A 19,466-nucleotide genomic window follows, 5' to 3' on the forward strand; every position below is an offset into this window, starting at 1 on the left:
GGTGGCTGATGTAAGGTTGTTAAAATTTAGTGAAAAACGTCAGCTGGATAGGTAATTTTGGAGGCAAGGAATAGTGTTAGGGTTAATCCCACTGTCAGCAAGGTGATTAAGTGGTCACAAAGGTCAAAGGCTCTGGTTAGGTCTATACATATGGCTCCAGTAAGGACACCTTTGTCCACAGCCATCACTGCAGAATCTGACTTGGAATTACAAAAGAAAGAAAAAGACCTTGGGTATCAACCTGTCAGGCATACTAACAAGCTGTTTAGAAAACTAAGAAAACAAAGGAGAAACAGATGTAGGCTGAAGAAAATCTAGTTGTAGCAAACCATAGCACTTCTGATGACAGAAAGGGAATAATGTTTGAGTTTCTGCTTTTTCTTTCTGGAAGATTCACTGGGAGCAGACAGGCTCTCAATAGAAAAACTAGCCAGGGAATCAGACACCTTATAAAAGGCTAAGCGTATCTTCACCTGCTCCTTAGGCAAAGGCCAACAAGAGTGGTTCTTCCTCACCCTGTGAGGGCATGCCAATCTCACAGTCCTTAGCAACTTCCCAAGGATCTACATCAGAAGGACCAAGTGCAAAACACGAGAGTCCGAGAAACCAGCACTGGCCACAGCAGTCTCACCCATCGGTTCCAGCACTGACTCAGCCACAGGACAGACATCTAAAGACTCTCCAGTAACTTTCTTCAAGTGGATGGGTGAAACAATATCTGTGGAGGCCTCTTTAATAATGGGTGCTAGCCCTAACCTTAACCCTATACCTTACCTTCATAAAAACCTTCCAGACACACTAACACTACACAAGATGCACAAACACTACATCTAACCCGTAACTTAACCCTCATAATACCCAAACTCACAAATACAGAAAAAAACCTATCCTTCACTCATTCCTAACCCATGTATAAAACACACACAATTTATATATATATATATATATATATATATATATATATATATATATATATATACATACACACACACACACACACACGTACACACACACACACACAATATAAAAAGTGTACACACTCCTGTTAAAATGCCAGGTTTTTGTGATATAAAAAAATGAGACCATAATAAATAATTTCAAAACTTTTCCCATCTTTAACGTGACCTTATAACATGTACAATTCAATTGAAAAAACAAATCTGTTAAGTGAAAAAATATAAAAAACGTACAATAACCTGGTTGCATATGTGTGCGCACCCTTAAACTACTACTTCGTCTTAAGAAACTCAAAATCAGCCTGATGAGATAGTTCAAATGAAGAGACAGTAGGCTTTTCACACACACAAAGTTAAGATTCCCAAGGAAAAGACATCCGTTTACTTTACACAAAAAAAATACACAAGTTTTCCTCAGAAAAATACTTTAGTAAACAGTTTTTTCAAAACTGAAGACTTTCTGCCTAATAGCAAGTCTTCAATAGTGGGCAGCTCAGTTCGACGGAGCACTCCAAAAGACCACCCTTCAGTGGCAAAAAAAGTTCTGAAGCTTTTTGCAATCCAGTTGTCTTCTTATGGAGCTCGCATGAACTCCTGACAGAGTGTGTGAAGGCTCCCTTAAGCATTGAAAAAACGGTTGGTCACAAGACCTTTTCAATATAGGCGACTGTAACAGTGATCAATTGCCTCTTTTCTTACCTGTACTCACGGTAATTATTATATTAAGTTATACTTGTAAAACATTCTTTTAATAAGTAATGAATTTTTACCAGGCTGTGAGCTTCCTAGTCGAGGTTGTTAGCAAGTATTTCACATTTTGCCCATTCTGTTTCACATTACCAGAGGTAGTTTAATTACATTTTGGAGATGGAGGGTTGATAAATATGGTACACAGGAAACATTGCACAGGCTGACAGTTCCATAGACAGCCACACACAAAAAAAAAATAAGGATACAAAAAACAGCATGACTTGATGGTGATTGATGGCTCCAACAAGTCCAACTATGGCTATGATTAGCAGGAACACACCAACTGCAATAACTCCTCCAATAATGGGTATGCTGGAAACAATTCCAAAGCCTTTACCCCATGCAGCCACTCCTGTCAGCAAAAGGCCCACCATCTGAAAAACAAGAAAAGAACAAAAAATTAGTGTACAATTTCTAATATATTACTAAGCTGCAAAAGATAATTTTTCAGTTATACTAGCCATTTTCTACTGCAAGCAAGTACCTGTTCAAGCAACAACTGTAATGGAAAGGAATGAGAACAAATAGCAAAGATTCAAGCAAATCTGTAATAATTTTACTATTATGTGCAATATTTCTTAACCCAAAGAGATTAATAAGGCACAAATACAAAAGCAAAAGTAGAAAGATCATACAAAGAATTAAAAAAAACAAGGAAACAAAGAGGAAAAGTAATACCACCACCAGCTGAAGCAGGTGCTAGCAGGAAAAGTACTCCAAAAACCAGTGACAATTATATCAGCTAAGTACAGCTAGAAAATGCTAACCACATCGCTGATGTTCAAACAAATACCACTGATGCAGAAAGTTCTACCACCTTCTACTACCCCCCCCCAATACTGCTAAAGGGATGGGTCAGTCAAAAAGATTTACATATTTAGCACTAGGCAGGAGAGTGTGTGGTACTTTTACTTACGAATCCCCCCATTGTGCAAGTAGCACTCTATTCTTCCAAATGTTATTAGTGTGTTGGGAGCAGATTACCATTAGGAGTAATCCTGTTTCGGGGGGGGGGGGGGTCATCTGACTATGCAAGATAAGTAGCGCAACATGGCAAACACTCCATAACTTTGCTCACTTAAAGTTATTTTTTTAAATTTCCCTTTGGAGGGCACTCACAAAAAAATTAGTCCTACCCCAAGAAAGGATTACGTAACTAGCCCTCCTAATCACTACACTTACTCACGTCTTGCCTGGGAAATGACAAATGAACTGGCAAGGATACAACAGCAACTATTCACATCAAATGGCAAAAAGAAAATAAGGAAGTTTTGTGTTATGTTCTTTTTCAACCACTCTTCTTGTTAAATAACAGGTTAACCCGAATCCTCTACTCGTATACATCTCCAGTCTTTTCAACAAATCAAAAGGAGGAGCACAACATTCATGAAGATAACAGACTGAAATATTCAGTTGTTGTAAAAAACTATAAAAATTACGGAGACAAATTAATAAAATATCGGAAAGCCAGTGGTGCACAAGAAACAAGGCAAGATGAATTCAGAAGAGCAAGAAAGTCATTCCACATATATCTTTCAGTAAAGACACTTCACACTTTTCGCTGCAACTCATGTTACAGACAACCACCTTATTCTTAAGTGGACTGACATGTCTTTGGAGGCAGAGCTCTCGCATACAGATACTGAAATCTTCAAACAGGCTGCTAGTAACTCACACATACTATACCTACTATGGATCAGACAACCTATCCTGAGGCTCTTAAATGCAACTTACCAAAACCTCAAAGGCCTTCGACTGTCCTCAGCAACCTCCCAAACACTCAAAGACAACACTCCCCAGGACACTTACAAAACACATCTGAAAATGTCTCAACCCCTAAGCTGTTAAGGTAGATTACCACACAACCCAGTATTTTGGTCAATGGAGAGACTACTGTATGACACACATGGTTAGTTGCCCAGCAGGAACAAGACTCTACCAGATCTCTCACACACACACACACACACACGAATGAACCCAAGTACCAATATGGCTCATATTCCAGGTGGGCATTAATGACCTGAGCTCTTACATACGGTGTCCCAGGCAGGTATGAGCCTACCACTAAGCAGTATTCTACCTCCTCCAAGGATGACAGAAAGACTACTAATTTAAACAACTGGCATAGTTACTGGTGTCACTCTAAGGGGGGGTCCAGGGTTTGTAGGCTTGGGAAGACATGATCAACAGACCACGCTGCTTCGGTTGGATGGTCTGCACCTGTCCTAACTAAGCTTTCAGATAATGGCCAAAATACTATTCACCCCTATACTGCCTTTTCTAAGGCCAGCCTGATACACCTGCCATAGCAAATTTTACTCAAGATAAATTAAATGCATTACTGCTCAGTTGCTAGGAATCTCAACAAGAAGCTCCACTCCCTGGAAGTACTCCCCACCCTTGGGAATGCTGATGCCTGTGCAGCTAATAAGACATAGTTTAAGGCTGTGGAAGGCACCCCAGCACTGCAAGGCTATACCACCTTCAATACACTTAATCCAGCTACTGCACAAGAGGTGGAGGGGTATCAATCCACATAAAAGGAAAGTCCCATACCATATCATAAGTTACAGGTCCACATATATGACTCCAGATATCCATACCATGCCCTTGAGTCACTCAGCATTCAGCCAAACTCCTTATTCATGGGCGAGTTCAACTATCCTACCATAAAATGGAATACATACACAACCACTAACATACAGGCTCAGATATTCCAGATTTTGTCAATACAAACACCCAGGAACAACTAGTCTATACGCCTACTAGGAATGCAAACACATTGGATCTGGTGAGGAAATGTTGCTCCCCATGCAAAGTCCTCACTGGTCAGATCAGATCACAAAGCAGTCAACCTTGAAATAAATAAAAAGCCTATAGTCCCGGCAAAACGCAGAACCTTTACAAAGTCTTTCACTGCTAACTACTTCCTATTAAGCAATGGTATAGCCAAATTCCAAGCCTCCCCAAACTAAAAGAATACGGTAGCCTATGCAAAAGTGTTTACCAAATCCCTATGCAAGTATCTAAATAACTGCTTAAAAACAGTAGTATCAAACTGAACTCTATAAACAAGTTCCCATTAGTGGAACCTCCAGTATAAACAGGAGATACAACAAAAGAAAAAAAAATCCTGTCCAAAAACAGGAAGGGCTAAGGCCAAAGGCAAAAAAAATCCCTTTTCGGTCTCAACAAGAAACTCGGGACTAATAAAGTCCACCAAAGCCAACTTTGAGGCAAAAATAGCCTTTCAGGCTGTGGATAACCACAATGTTGCATACATAACTGAAAAATGCATTGGAAAAGCCAACAGTTTGCTGAACTAATAGTAAATGTAACTCCCTATACGGAACTGGAGGATCTATCAAATTTGCTGGCCAATAAAGAGGTGAAATTGTAATCACCCCGATTACCCCCTAGGGAATAACCTCTACCATTTTGCCCCCAAACTATCACTAAAGGACAGGTCTTCATTGCTCTCTCCAAAGCTAAACACAACGGGTCCTGAAAATGTTCCAGGATGACCTAAATAGCTTGAAACATGACCGTTCAGGTCAACTAGAACCTTTTTTTTTTAACAATTAGAAGTACTGATGAAGATACAATCAACAAATAAGGAATGAACCATTTTAGATTAATTTTGTATTCTCAAAAATAAACAAAATTTAACTATATACAGAATTGTTCACCATAACACTTAAATATCAGCTTAAATAATATATATACAAAATTTGCTGTGAAATTATTTTTGTAACAATTCATAAACTTTGTTCAAACTACTATAGGTAGAAGTATTCCTAGAACATCTACATTTGTCAGTTTTTCCAAACAACAAATTTCATTAAGTAGATTTTTAAAATCTTAGTTATAAAAGATCTATTCAAAATATTTCCATGTAAATATTTTCCATTTGAGTGAAGTAGTTAAAATCATCAATTTTATCTTTATCTATAGGAAGTTGGCCATTAATGGACTAGAAATAATGCCAATAACTGTCAGGGAAGACATGCAAGTCAGACATATATGCATACACACACACACATATACAAACACATATATAAAATTTGTTAGTATTTGGAGAAATACTCCGAATTGATAAAATTATATATTGTATTAAATAAGGTATTACTTTCTTTGCTGTTGAAGACATTAATTCAATATTACTTAAAATAAATTTCCTTTCTTCTTGCAAATCTAGCCAAAAAAGGAATCAAAATCAAATTCAGTATTGAGAGTATTAATTGATTTCACTTCATTGTTAGATATCATCTGGTACCAAAAAGTTCTTCTTGCAAATCTAGCCAAAAAAGGAATCAAAATCAAATTCAGTATTGAGAGTAATAATTGATTTCACTTCATTGTTAGATATCTGGTACCAAAAAGTTATTTTTTTCTGTTGAAAAGCGGGCATTTTTATAGAATTAGAAGTAAAAAGAATTCCTTGTGTGTAGGCTACGGGAAAAAGCAGTCTTTATATATATATATTATGTTTAAGTATAACAATTTTAAAGGATTTTAATAAGAGTGTTAAATAATTACTTTTAAAATTCTGAGTAGACAAAATAGAGAACTGATCTTTCAGAATACAAATAGAGGTGTCATTTATAAATGATAATTTTTGTGAAGTAATATTATTTAAACTTGTCCATCATTAAAATTTATATTAATATTTTTCCATTTAGCTTGATATTTAATATCTATTAAAAGATATACAGTTTTAATCACGGAAGAGACTGAATAATTTTGTTTATTTTTTTTACATTTAACTGGGATAGTCCAACTGGATACATGTCCATTTTCAGTGGAGGCCCGGGGAGAAAGCTTCAAAGAAACACATATGTAAGACATACAAACAATATATTTTACATGTTTCTAGTATATTCAACCAGACAATATAGATGAGCATACATTATTAATTTCTTACAAAGACATATATAATGATCAATACATGTACTAACAATTTGTGTCTTTCGGCTTTTCCCGGTTAGGGGTCGCCACAGCGGAACTCCGGTCTGCTAATGATTGGCAGTTGATTTTTTACGTACCGGCTTGCCAGGCCTGACGCACAACCTTCAACGAAGGTACTCCCATTCACGCATGTCTCCACGCAGAAGACGCTGTAGCTGAGGCAAGAGTTATAGCAGGAGTGGAGTAGGATTGAAGTTAAGTCAGGTGTGGAGCAGGGACATAACCATTTGTTGCAGAGATGGCTTTTGATAGATTTCTTAAATTTGGATAGAGAAGATTCCAGGGTAATGGAAGGAGGCAGGGAGTTCCAAATTTTGGATATGTAAGATGAGTAGAGGGAGTCACCGGCATGGTTGTGTGATCTAGTAACTGTTAATAGTAACTTATCTGTGGAGCAGATTTGCCTAGGACAGGAATACTGTTGAATTAGGTTGCTTAAAGCTGGTGTTTTACTTGGGTTGGAGAGGAGCTTATAAGTAATAAGTTGATTGTAGATTAATAAATTTGGCAGTTCAAGCCAGTCCAATTGTTTTAGGTTACAACAGTGATGGGTTCTAAAAGATGAGTTATTAGCAAATTTGGCTATTTGATTATAGCAGGTTGCTAGTTTGCTGGTTTCTTATTTGGATAGATTTGTTAGGCTTTGGGGATGCATAAAGTAATGTTGAGAGCAAGTGTGTGCAAGCAATTGTGGTCCTAGCAGTATGGGTCAAGTAGGATTTGTGTTTGTAGAGACTAATCTAGCTATTAAAAACACAGAAAGCTAGGTAATGTGGATATCAAATTTTAACTTATAAATGGTAACGCCTAGTAGTTTTGTGTGAGATTCAGGTGTGATAAGTGTACCATTTTTAGAGTGAATATTGAAAGTGGCAGTAAGGGTGGTATTTTGAGGGGTGAAATAGCAGATCTTGGTCTTTTTGGGGTTAAGAATGAGGTCATTGTCAGTAAGCCAGTTTTCAACTGAGTGGAAATTATCCTGGGTTTTATTGTGTAGTTCTTGCAGGGTAGAGGCACTGCATATTATAGTGGAATCATCTGCGTATTGGATAAGGCTAGTGCTGTTTGCCACCGAGTGGAGATTGCTTGTGAAAATTGAGAATATCAAGGGACCCAGTATTGATCCCTGAGGTACCCCAAGAGTGACTGATAAAGTGGAGACAAGCTATTGTTCCACTGTACTGCTTGTTGCCTGTCCTTAAGATAGTTGTCGAACCAGGAGACTGATTGGTTGTCTAATCCTAGGTTTTTGAGGTGGCAAATGAGTTTGCCATGGCTAACCATATCAAAGGCTTTTGATACTTCTGCCCTTTTCTTAGACCTAAGTTTACCATTGCTCCTGTTATGGTTTATGGTGTCTGTGAATGCTAACAGAGCTGTGGTGGTACTATGACCTGGACGGAAACCATGTTGAGACGGAGATACGAGTTCCTGATTTATAAGATGGGACATAAGTTGATGGTGGATGCATTTTTCTAATATTTTAGCTAGTGGAGATAGAAAAGTGATTGGTCGGTAGTTAGATAGTGATTGGTCGGTAGCTAGATATGTCATAGGAAGTGCCTCCTTTGTGAAGAGGTATGATAGTGATTGGTCGGTAATTAGATAGGTCATAGGAAGTGCCTCCTTTGTGAAGAGGTATGATATAGGCAGTTTTCCAAATCGGGCACTGTAGCTTCAGTAATTGATCTAGTGATTAGTATAGAAACTGGTACAGCTATTTCTGCTGCTGCCAGTTTTAGAAATTCATTGGGGAGGGAATCTATTCCTAGTGTTGTGGGTTTCAGCTGGGATAGTAGTTTTCTTATGTAGGAGGTTGGGGTGAGTTGCAGTTTTAAAAGTGGGCATAGTTAGTAGGGGTGGGGACACCTGTTGTAGTGACAGTGAGATATTGTTGGGCTAGAGCTTGTACGGTTTCAGTAAAGAATGTATTGAATGATTCCGCTATGTTGTCTTTTGTTAAACCTGATGTTGGGGAGTGGGGTGATTTGGACCTCCAGGTTGCCCAGGCTCCATTTCTTTCAGCTATTTTTGCCTAGTTTCCCTAGTTAACCATGGGACTGGTTTTGACTTTACTCTAGTAGTTCTTGCAGGGGCGTTTCTGTTTAATATATCTAAGAAGGTGGAGTTGAAGTGTTGAACAGCTTCATCTAAGGGTAGGTAATAAAGGTCAGACGAATTATAGAGCTTTAGTTCTTGTCTGAAGTGAAGTGATTGGGGTTAAAGAGTGTTTTGTTTCTAATTGTTTGAAGCATAGGACTTTGGGGGTGATGGGAGTTGTATTTAAGTAAGAAAGTAGAGGGTTCCGGCTATGTAGGAGCAGGGTATTTTATTTAGCAAGATCCAGTCTAATAGGCTCTCTTTTTTTATTGTTCTTAACTCTTCTGGTGGGCTGTTTGACTACTTGAGATAAGGTATGAAGATTGATATGGTTAGTGGGTACTTGAGCAGAGCATGCGAGCCAGTCTATATTAAAATGTCACCTAATACAATTGTTTCTTGAGGCATGGATTGAGATAACCATTGAAAGAATGTCTCCATTGAAAGAATGTCTCCATGATAGGGATGTTATTGCCTGGTGGGATACATCCTGTTACTAGGTTGATGGCTTTTCTGTTACTTATTTTAAGCTTTGCTAAGAGAATTTCATCTTTTCTAAAGGGGGTGTAGTTGCCTCGAGTTTAGTTATGGATAAACTGTTTTTGTAAATCAGGGCAATGCCTCCACCCTTTTTACCTAGTCTGCCTTGCCCAAGTATACTATATCCTGGTAGTAGGATCTCAGTATCTTGCGTAGATGGTTTTAGCCATGTTTCTGTTATACTGACTATATTCAGGGGAGTATTGAGAGATTAGAGTGTGTAGTTCAGGTGTTTTATTTATGCTTAATTTAGGTTTAGGAGGAGTAGACTGTTTAACGGTCTGGAGTGAAGTTGAGTCGTCTTGGGAAGGTGATGTGAATTGGTGAGAGGACTTGTATTGTTAGGTCCTGGGTTTGGGTGGATATCTCCAGCACTCAGGAGTAGGTAATGGACATTATGGATTAATTTTGCTAGTTTATCTAGTATGGTACAGTATTTTTGAGTTGCTGTTGATTTGGAGTAAGAGGTAAAGAGCCTAATATGGCTATAGCTTACAGCAGTAGTATTGTATAAGCTGGGGTTAATTGTTAGTGAGTAAGGAGGTAGGCTGGGAGATACATTGGCAGTAGCTTTATGGGGTTGTGGGAAATTATCCTGTTCTGGGTAGTTGTGAGATGTAGTGTGATAGGCACATATTAAGAAAGACAGTAGTGACATTTGCAGGAGGTATGTCTTCATTATTAAGGAGAGGTGGTAATTGGTTGGATTTGTTGGTGTGGTATGTTTGAGTAATTGTGGGGCGAGAGGGATATGGATTGGTTGTTGGGTATGTAAGGGAGAGGCTAGCTATGTATAAATGTAGTTCCTGTGGGGGTGGGTGGGAATTGGGGGTAGGGGAGCAGAGTGAGCCCATAGGGCGAACAGAGTGGGATAGAGCAAAAGGGGAGAGAATACAGCAGAAAAAGTATCAGCAACTGCCTTGCAAAAGTAAGGTAAGCAGGTAAAGTGATGAATACTGTAAGAAAGAAGTAGTGAAATAAAACTATTCTAAATGTTGGTGATTGTTTTGGGGGAGGGAATGGTTTATTACCAGTTTCAGAGAAATAGAGATAGTAGGATATAAAAAATATAGTCAGTTTGAAAGTACACAAGCCATAAGAGATTAATATAGTACAGGCGTTTTGTTGGTAGGTGCTGCCACCTAGTGGTATAGGAAGATAGCAGGCAGAAAAGATGAGCTAGTTTCTTTTTGTGGGAATAAGAATTATCCTCAGACTAGGGACTGGAAGGGAGAGAGTAGTAAGCGGTCTGCGGTAGGCTGCTGAGGCGCTCAGATGGAAGGGCAAGTCCGCATATATAGGTAGTATGAGGTAATCACAATACTTTAGTTTAACGGTACATACATTCACAAAATATTGTATTGGGGAGTCCTCTCAGTAGTTCTTGCTATAAGGCCCAGGTTAGCAGGCAAATAAATACCCAGGGAAACATCTGGGGTTTTACAGGAGGTAGTCCTTGTATTTTAGAGGCAGTGAGGGAAAATCTGGAGTGGAGTACGGGAGGCGAGTCAAGCAGCCCTACTGTGAGACCGGTACAGGGGAAGAGAGATGTGGTCGCTATAAATAGATTGAATATAAAGTATTCTGGGAAGTGAAATCATTTTAATAACAGTAAGTCTCTCACCCATGGAAAATGTAATTTTATTCCATTGTTTAATAAAATCTTGTATTGTTAAGCTTTTATTATAATTAATTTGTGTGATGTCTAAGATTTCTGGCTATTACAATACCTAGATGAAATTGATCAGATTGTGCTAAATAGTTTTTACATTTATCTTGAAAATTGAATTGCTTTGGTCCAATTAAAATAATTTGTGTTTTATTATTGTTAAAGGTTAAACCAGATTTTATATGAAAGAAATTCATATGGGGTTTTTCATCAGCAAGGGTTAGAAGAATGACATCGGCAAACATTTGTATTTTAGAAGATAACTTAGAATTTAAGTTGTAACCTACTATATCATAAACCCGTCTGATTAATTTTAAATTTGCCCATGGTTCCATAATTAAAGTGAATAATAAGGGGATAGGGGGGCATAGGTTCATAGGTTAGTACTAAGCTAACTGCCCTTGCGAGCCATTTTAAGCCTAGCCAATTATCCCTTGTGAGACTCAAACCCTGCACCTTGTTATTGCAAGGCAAACACCTTAACCATTAGGCCACCCTCCCTATGAGGGTACTTGTTTAGTACCCTTAATTATTGGTATGCTTTGAGAAATACTAGTACTAATTTTAATGTAGGCTAAACTACCTTTATAAAGCTGAGAAATTAGATTTATAAAATTATGGGAGAAGTTTAATTCTACTAAAAGGGTAAATACGTAGTCCCAATTAAGTGCATCAAATGCACTGTTAATGTCTAAGCTAATTAAGGTTAGATTTTTTTATTTAAATGTTTGACCAATTCAATTAAAATTAATGTTCTTTTAATGTTATCATAAGAATTCCTATTTACTATAAATCCTGTTTGGTCTTCATCTATCAAATTTGGTAAAATATATTTTAATCTGGGAATATGGACATGAACATTTTGTAATCTATATTGAGTAAAGAAATGGGTTTATATGAAGAACATTTGGTGGGATCTTTATTAGGTTTAAGTATGGGAGATATTACAAAAAAAGTGCATTTCCAAGAGGGTGGGATTTTGTTAAAAGTTTTTGAGATATTGAAAACTTCATGTAGCAAATATAAAGCTTAAGTAATATTTTATATATTTCTGGCATCATACCATCGTTACCTGAAGCCCTACTATGTTTAAATTTGTGTCTGAAGGTCTTTAAAAGCTACAGGTTTATCAATAGCATTTTTTTGTTCTATAGATAATCTTTTGTCAGCATATTTATTAATAAAGGCTTTAAAATCTTCCTTTGGATCAAGACTATTAGAGTTTTTATGAATATTAAAAAAACTCCCTAAATTCAGATAAAATGTCATGCAAGTTTAAAACAGTTTTGTTTTTGGGGTGAATACATTTCATTGATATGATTTTGTTTAGTATTTTAGTTTAGTTTGCTAGCGACTTCAGTGATTTAGGATTTGTTGTGAAGTTTATTAATTTAAACTTTTCTAATATTTTTTTGTTTTGTGGTTTAAAATTTCTAAATATTTACTATTTAAAGAATGTATTTGTCAGTTATATCTTCGCCTATGTTTTGATTAAGCTTTAAAATTATCACAGTTGTAAATCACTAAGTTCTTTGTCCCATACTTTCCTTTTAGTTTGATACCAACTTATAACTTTCCCATATAAATATGCTTTTAAAGCATCCCAAATATATATTTGATAGATTACTGGTGTTAAGTTTTGAATTTCTAATGATATAAACTCTTTAAATTCTTCTAACTTTGTAATTTATGCAAGTATCATCTCGATATGAATACTATAGTTATTAATAAGTAAATCAAAAGTTAGAGAGTTCTGGTCAGAAAAAGGACAGGATATTACTTTTGTTTTAATTAGGGAGTCTTAAATCTTTAGAAACCAAAACTCTATCTAGAGTGCGAGTTATGCTTATGTGAAAAAAGGTGTAAAATAAATTTTGTTCAGCGAAATTATTAATGTATTTTAGTAAAAGTAGGTCAATGAAATCCTTTAACTTTTTTGCAGGTGCTGACATTTTCCTTTTACCTTTATTAGTAGTCTCATTAGTATCAAGAACACAGTTAAAGTCTCCTGTTAGTATTATGTTTCCTTTTGCAAAATGAACAATTTGGTCCAAAATGTTGTCTAACTGTATTAGTTCCTATACCTGGAATCCAGTAAATATTGACTAATGCTTTTATTTAATTCTATAATTATAGCACAAAACATTCTTTTAATTATCCTTGTGCCAATTATTTTAGGCAAGGGTATTGAGTTATTCCAAATAACAGTCACTCTTCTCTTCTTTTGGAAAGTGTTCTGAACTAACCAAAACAGAGTAGGATTTATTATTAAGTTTAGATATATCTACAGATAAATGGGTTTCTTGTAGAAATATTAGTTGCGATTTATGTAACTTAAGGTATTTAAATAATTTCCTCTCTTACTTGGATTATTCAATCCATTAATGTTGATTGTAAGATGTCAGTAATAAAAAGTATATCAATGTGTTGTATGTAAAAGATATTACCCTTATAACAACTATTAGGAATACTATATGAAATTTTCCAGTTGGTTGGAACAAAAATTACTATTTTACTATATTATATACATTACTATTCAGATAATTTTGACTAAAATTTTCTATTCATATTAAAAGGTGAACATTAATAAAACAATTAAAAAACTTTTGTTATAACCAAACTTATAATTTACAACCCAGTTAAAACTCCTGATTTAGTTGACATAGTATCACCTAAATTAATCCGCAAACTAGTAGCAACATCTAACCAGCTTCTGTCTTAGAAAACGAAATTATTCTTCAAACTCAGAAAATGTCATGTTTCTGTCTCAATTTTATATGTGTAAAGATAAAACAATTATTAGTACCTCTTTTAAAAAGAAAAACTCTAGTTATCAATGAAAAGATTTTCTAAAAAATCTAATTACTGACCACATTGTAAATACATTTTAAACAATGAAACATTGATAATCTTTTATACATTAAACATTTTTATAACTTTAACTATCATTTACTACTTTTGTGTTTATAGTTATTATTCAAAATTAAAGTATATGACATTACACCACATTTCTATTATTTCTAAATTATATCAGACCTAGAAAGTGTAGAATTTTTTTTAATAAAATGTATAATATATATTCTAGATAATGCAAATAATCATAATAATTTACTATATTTGAATGTAAAGAGATGAGTTTGAATAATCTTTATAAATAATTTTACAGCTTATAAAGCTATTTTGAGTTCGTAGTCCCAAAATTTCTGAGTAATTCCAGCTGAAGTATCATTATTACAACTATCAAATGCTGCAATAGATTTGATGCAAGTCTTTAAATATTTCTGTACTTATTCATTGTAAAGTTCTTTCTTCAATTCCAAAGTTAGTGAAGGAATGTTAGTTTACTTTAACAGTTATATCAACAATACATTTTAAACAGAACACTAAGGTTTATTATTCAAAATTAGCAAATAAATATATAACAGTAGCTGTAGCAATTTTATACAATTTACCAGTTAGAAACAGATGCATTTAGGTGAGATTTAGAAAAGTTCCCACCTATGATTAGCTAAAGTCAAATTGACCAAGAAAATAGACTCTGTATCCCATTGTATATTACTTGAAGAGCATATAAGCTTAATATTAACTATTGGCTAAAGGCTTAAACATTGTTTACTAAACTAATAATGTAATCATTATCATAAGAGAATATAGAGGTATGTAACAATTTATACAGTCTGTCTAGAGAGTACTACTATCATAGTAGTTATCTAATGTCTCCTCAAATGCATTGATTTTTGTCAATTTCCCATATAGCATAATCTGTTTTACATAAAGGGTATGCCTATTCATGAAGTACTGTAAAAAATTCTGTTCAGCTCTTTTCCATTCCATTCTTACCCTAATAGGAATTAGTAAGTTTATGAGAATAAGTAGTTATGAACCTAGATTTTGTAAAACCCTTAAGATTGAAACCTTTCTTCAAAAAATATATATTGCATAATAATGAGGATTTATGTGAAATTCTTATCCTAATGCCCTCTGTGTCTCAAAAATAGTTCAGCTAATATAGGAATTGTGTTGGAAATTCAAAATAAAAAGGCAAATAACTTTGTGATAGGAACAGAAACTGTAATCTGTGTGTGAATGTATGTGCGTGCTTATGTGCATACAAGAGAATGCTTGTGTGTGTATATATGCATAAGAATGTGTGCGTGATTTGCTTGTGTGCTTATTCCAATATGTATTTGCTTGCATTAAAGGTGTATTGAGGAAAAGGTACCATTGACTACAAGATATGATGGAACTACCATGATGCATAGTACACTCAAAACAATTGCCAAGTCAATATCCAATGCATCAAAACAAATGCAATGTGGGCATGCCAGACATAACATTTAATATTCTGAACTTATCACCTCAGAATAACCCTACAGGATTAAGAGAGAATGAAACATATAATGTAGTGACCAGCACCAACCAAACATTAAACCTCATGTTAATGTGCTCGGCTGTCAATCCTTGTTCCCTGTGTATCACCCTTCACAATATATATTTCAAGAACCTTTACAACCTTTCTTATGTTCTCTCCTATTATCATGGTAAGTCTGTAAAAGCATTATAATGCTCCATTTCCCTTGCTTACTTTTAATATTCACTAACTTATAATATTCACTAACTTATTTCAATTAGTATTTGAGAAGTCCTACAAATCAACAAAATCACATTTTTATTATAAATTATCAGAACATGTACCTAGTAGTCATACTGTATAAAAAAAAGAGGGATAGCAATCATCCTTCAACCAGGTTTTGAACATAGCAAGAATATGGGGACTTTCTGTTACCAAGCATGCTTCAAGACTGTTATTGTTAAGACTGCATACATTAAGGTAAGCAATTGTATTTCTGATATGAAAGGTGATAGAGTTCTGTAATTAAGGGCTTAGTTGAGGCGATCCTGGGGCTGGTGACTTCTAAGTATGGGTTGCAATCGAAATAGCTTCCTCATAGTTGGAGTGAGTTTACTGCTGGTATCATTCAGTAGATTGTGTATTCTTATGTGCCAGAAGTGGGCCTGAGTGGGCTGGAGTTTTCCTGATGAGAAAGAGGTAAAGTATCTGTAATGAATATACTGAAGGCTACAGCAACAGACAAAATAGTAAAAAAACAAATTTGTTTATAGATTAAATAATTGCAATATGAATCTGCAAGGTAGGGGGGGTTATAAACGAGAGAGAGACAGAGAGAGAACATGGATTAGGAAATGTCGGAGGTAAAAATAGATGATATAGCAGGGTACCTGGAGGGTGAAATTGGGGAGAAAGGGCTGGTGGGAGTCAATGACAATAAGTAATGCACCTTACTCAGAACATTAAAAGACGGCCAACCCCTACAGTAAAAACAAGAAATTAAACAAAAGAAAGAATTACATTAAAGACAATATTAATATACTGGTAGTGTCATTTCAGTTTACTCATTCTAAAACAAGAAATTGTTTGTGAACAACCCACAATAAACACCAAACTACTGAAAAATTGCCAAAAGCCGAAACTTCGGAAAAAAGACTGTTTATTTTTAAACATTACAATAAAACACATTTTTCGTCTCACCTAAATGTGGGACGACTTCAGAAATGAAAGACTTGCTTAAAAAAAAGTAAAGCTGCACAATCATAGTAAACGTAATTGATGTTTCATAACAAATGTATTTGATGTTTTATATGTTAGTGGAGAGGAATATGTGCTGTATGAGTTTTTAAGCAGTAAGGGAACAAGTCTTTCATTTCATTAAGGAAAGTATTTATGGGAAGGCATGTCCCTTTAAACTATAATAAATGGCATTTAAATTTTTGGCGCCAAATAAAGGATGTATAAATACAAGCCTTTGAAATTTTGAATTGTTTGTTTCTGAAGAAGTCCCACATTTAGGTGAGACGAAAAACGTATTTTATTGTAACGTTTAAAAATAAACCGGCTTTTTTCCGAAGTTTCGGCTTTTGGCAATTTTTCAGCAGTTAAGAAATTGTTTGTGTTTAACTGGCATACTGTTTAAAGAATTTCTTATTTATGCCTGAAGAAAGGCAAGTCAAAAGTGTAAAATATTACAAAGAACCAACAAAACTGTTCCCTAAAAAAAGGCCATGTTGAGTTATCACTTCCTGAAAAACTGGAATAGGTTTGTCTGGGACAGCAATAGCTACATAATAAAAGCTGTGGGCTGCTGCTGCCATCATGTGGCAGAGAGTGGCATTGCATGCTCTGCATTATTTATTTTCAATTTTCATTTCTTGAAAAATGTTCAGTGGGTTAGCAAAAATATACTATAGTCTAGTAGTTAATAGAGAATAAAAAAACAAACTAAAGAATTTAACACGGACGTTTTTCAAGAATAATTAAAGGAACATCTCAGCCTAAATTGTGCCACTGTTGTAAAGCTAATGTGTTCCACTCAGTTCAAAGTAGAAGCTCCACACCTTATCAGCTGGAAAGACTGTGTCAGGAAATGAACTGTAAGTGCAGAGCCTCTATCTGCATCCTAGGTTAGGAGTTAAAACTATAAATGCAGCTTGCTACCTACGCTAAGAGTACAACAAAACATTTGTTGTTATTTCTCAGGAGTATTTCTTGATAAAAGCCATGCAGATTACATTGCTTCGTTTCAAGATTCTAAAGCAACGTATTTTACTGTAGACCAAGGTCAAATGTCATTTAATACGTCAATAGGAGAGTCCTGGCTGTTTCCCATATATTGGAGTTATTGGATGCATTCCACGTATACTGGAGTTATTGGATGCATTCCTCTAGCTGTTTTTCAAAGATGAAGTGAACAGATTCTAGTGGGAAACTAACGGTACATTTTCTTAAGTGTTTTGTGCACTTGTTTGGCTCAAGACTTTGCCAGTTTGTCATGGATTCAAATGCGATGCTTCAGTTAACAGTCAATCTGCATAAGCACCAAAACCACCCCAACAAAAAACAAAACAAACTAACCAGCTCTACAATCCCAACAGCAAAGCAACCAGACAAACATCCCTAAATTAATGAACTCCTCCATTCAGCAAAGCACCACATCGCCAACTACCATTAAGCAAAATCTATTGGCAGAAAAGTAACAAACTAACAATATAACAACTAAGTTAAAAGGCTCACCTGGAAATCCAGTTTCCTTTATCCCAACTTATAGGGTCAAATACTATGTTAAAAGGTTTAAGTGACCTCTGTTTTTTCAATAGCAGTTACTTATGAATAGTTGAATACAAGTTATTTTTAAGCTTCTTTTTAGGATCAAAGGTTTTCCATGTGGTGTTGTCTGCTATTATCTTAAGGCTAGTATTTGCCCATTCCATGTAGTCTATTTTTTCTATAAATTTTGTTGCTTTTAATTTTAGGATATAACAAGAGTCTACATCTTCAAATATTTTATTCCCACTTTGATGAAAGATTTTTAGTTTTGCAGGGAACAGCAAATGTGCTTTTACTGATTTTTCTTAAAGTTCTCTGAGTAAAGGCAAAAAGATCTTTCTTTTTGAGATCACAGCTGGAGAAATAATCATTAGATTTGATAATGACTAATCTTTTATTTTGATTGGTGATTTTGCCCAAGCTGTCTTTAATACCATCTCTTTGTCATGGGTAGAGAGAAATTTCACAATATCACACTTGGTAATACTAGTTTTGTTATTTTTAGCAGTTACCAAGGAACTTCAGGAATCCAGGAAGAGAGGAATTTCACCATATCCGTTCCTTCTATGTTGTCAGGTAAGCCAAATATTCTTATGTTATTTCTTCATGATCTACTTTGAAGATGATCCACTTTTGATTGAAGAGGGGTGTTCTGTTTTAATAAAAATGCAATATTATGCTCATTTTCTTGGGTTCTGTTGTCTATGTCATTTAAGCTGTTTCTATTCCAGATATCTGCTTTTTCTGCTGGGTAAGGTCATCATGAATAAGATCCATTTGTTGAATACATTTCTCCTTAAGTTGTCTATTTTCATATCCATTTTATCTAGCTTTGATGAACATTCTTGTAGGTTAGTTATTAATGACTGTAAAAGGAAAATCTTCAAACACCAATGCACGTTAGGTTCAAGCAAGGCACCCTTTATTACTTGCAGCAAGGAGACAAAGCATGTAGGTACAGGATTTGTCTGGCTTTTTGGTGATCAGTATGTTATTCTTATACAGTTCTCTTCATGTCACACAGAAAATGTTACTATTCTATTGCTGACGTAATTAGACACAGCTTTCTGTATGTTCTACAGAAAATGTTACCAGACTTATTGCTGACATGGTCAGATTATTTGCTGTCTTGCAAAACATTTTGAGAAAAACAACCTGGCCTTGGGCTTATTTTAGCCCACCTTGACTTTTCAATTCTTCAATTGTACAGTTCTAATACATGTGCTACATTTTGTCTAGATTCAAGGTACATTTCTAGCTTTGGTACTAGCAGTGCTGACTACGGTTTTCAGCTTTCAAGCATTCATTGTTTTCTTTATCAAAGCTTCTAGCAGCTGCATATCTTCTAATGGCATAAACA

The 19,466-nt window shown here is 35.3% G+C and overlaps 1 protein-coding gene across 1 annotated transcript in view; it reads right to left on the reverse strand.

Annotated features, from left to right (window-relative positions):
* The window catches only part of LOC122810601 (tetraspanin-31-like), a 261,380-nt gene that overhangs the window by 204,621 nt on the left and 37,293 nt on the right, over nt 1-19,466 (reverse strand). Inside the window, exon 2 of the mRNA XM_044082177.1 lies at nt 1,913-2,080. Coding sequence (XP_043938112.1) covers nt 1,913-2,080 — 168 coding nt within the window. The remainder of the gene's footprint in view (nt 1-1,912; nt 2,081-19,466) is intronic.

This window comes from Protopterus annectens, chromosome 9.part0, assembly GCF_019279795.1.
Source record: "Protopterus annectens isolate FY-2018-M chromosome 9.part0, PAN1.0, whole genome shotgun sequence".
Classification (NCBI taxonomy): domain Eukaryota; kingdom Metazoa; phylum Chordata; order Ceratodontiformes; family Protopteridae; genus Protopterus; species Protopterus annectens.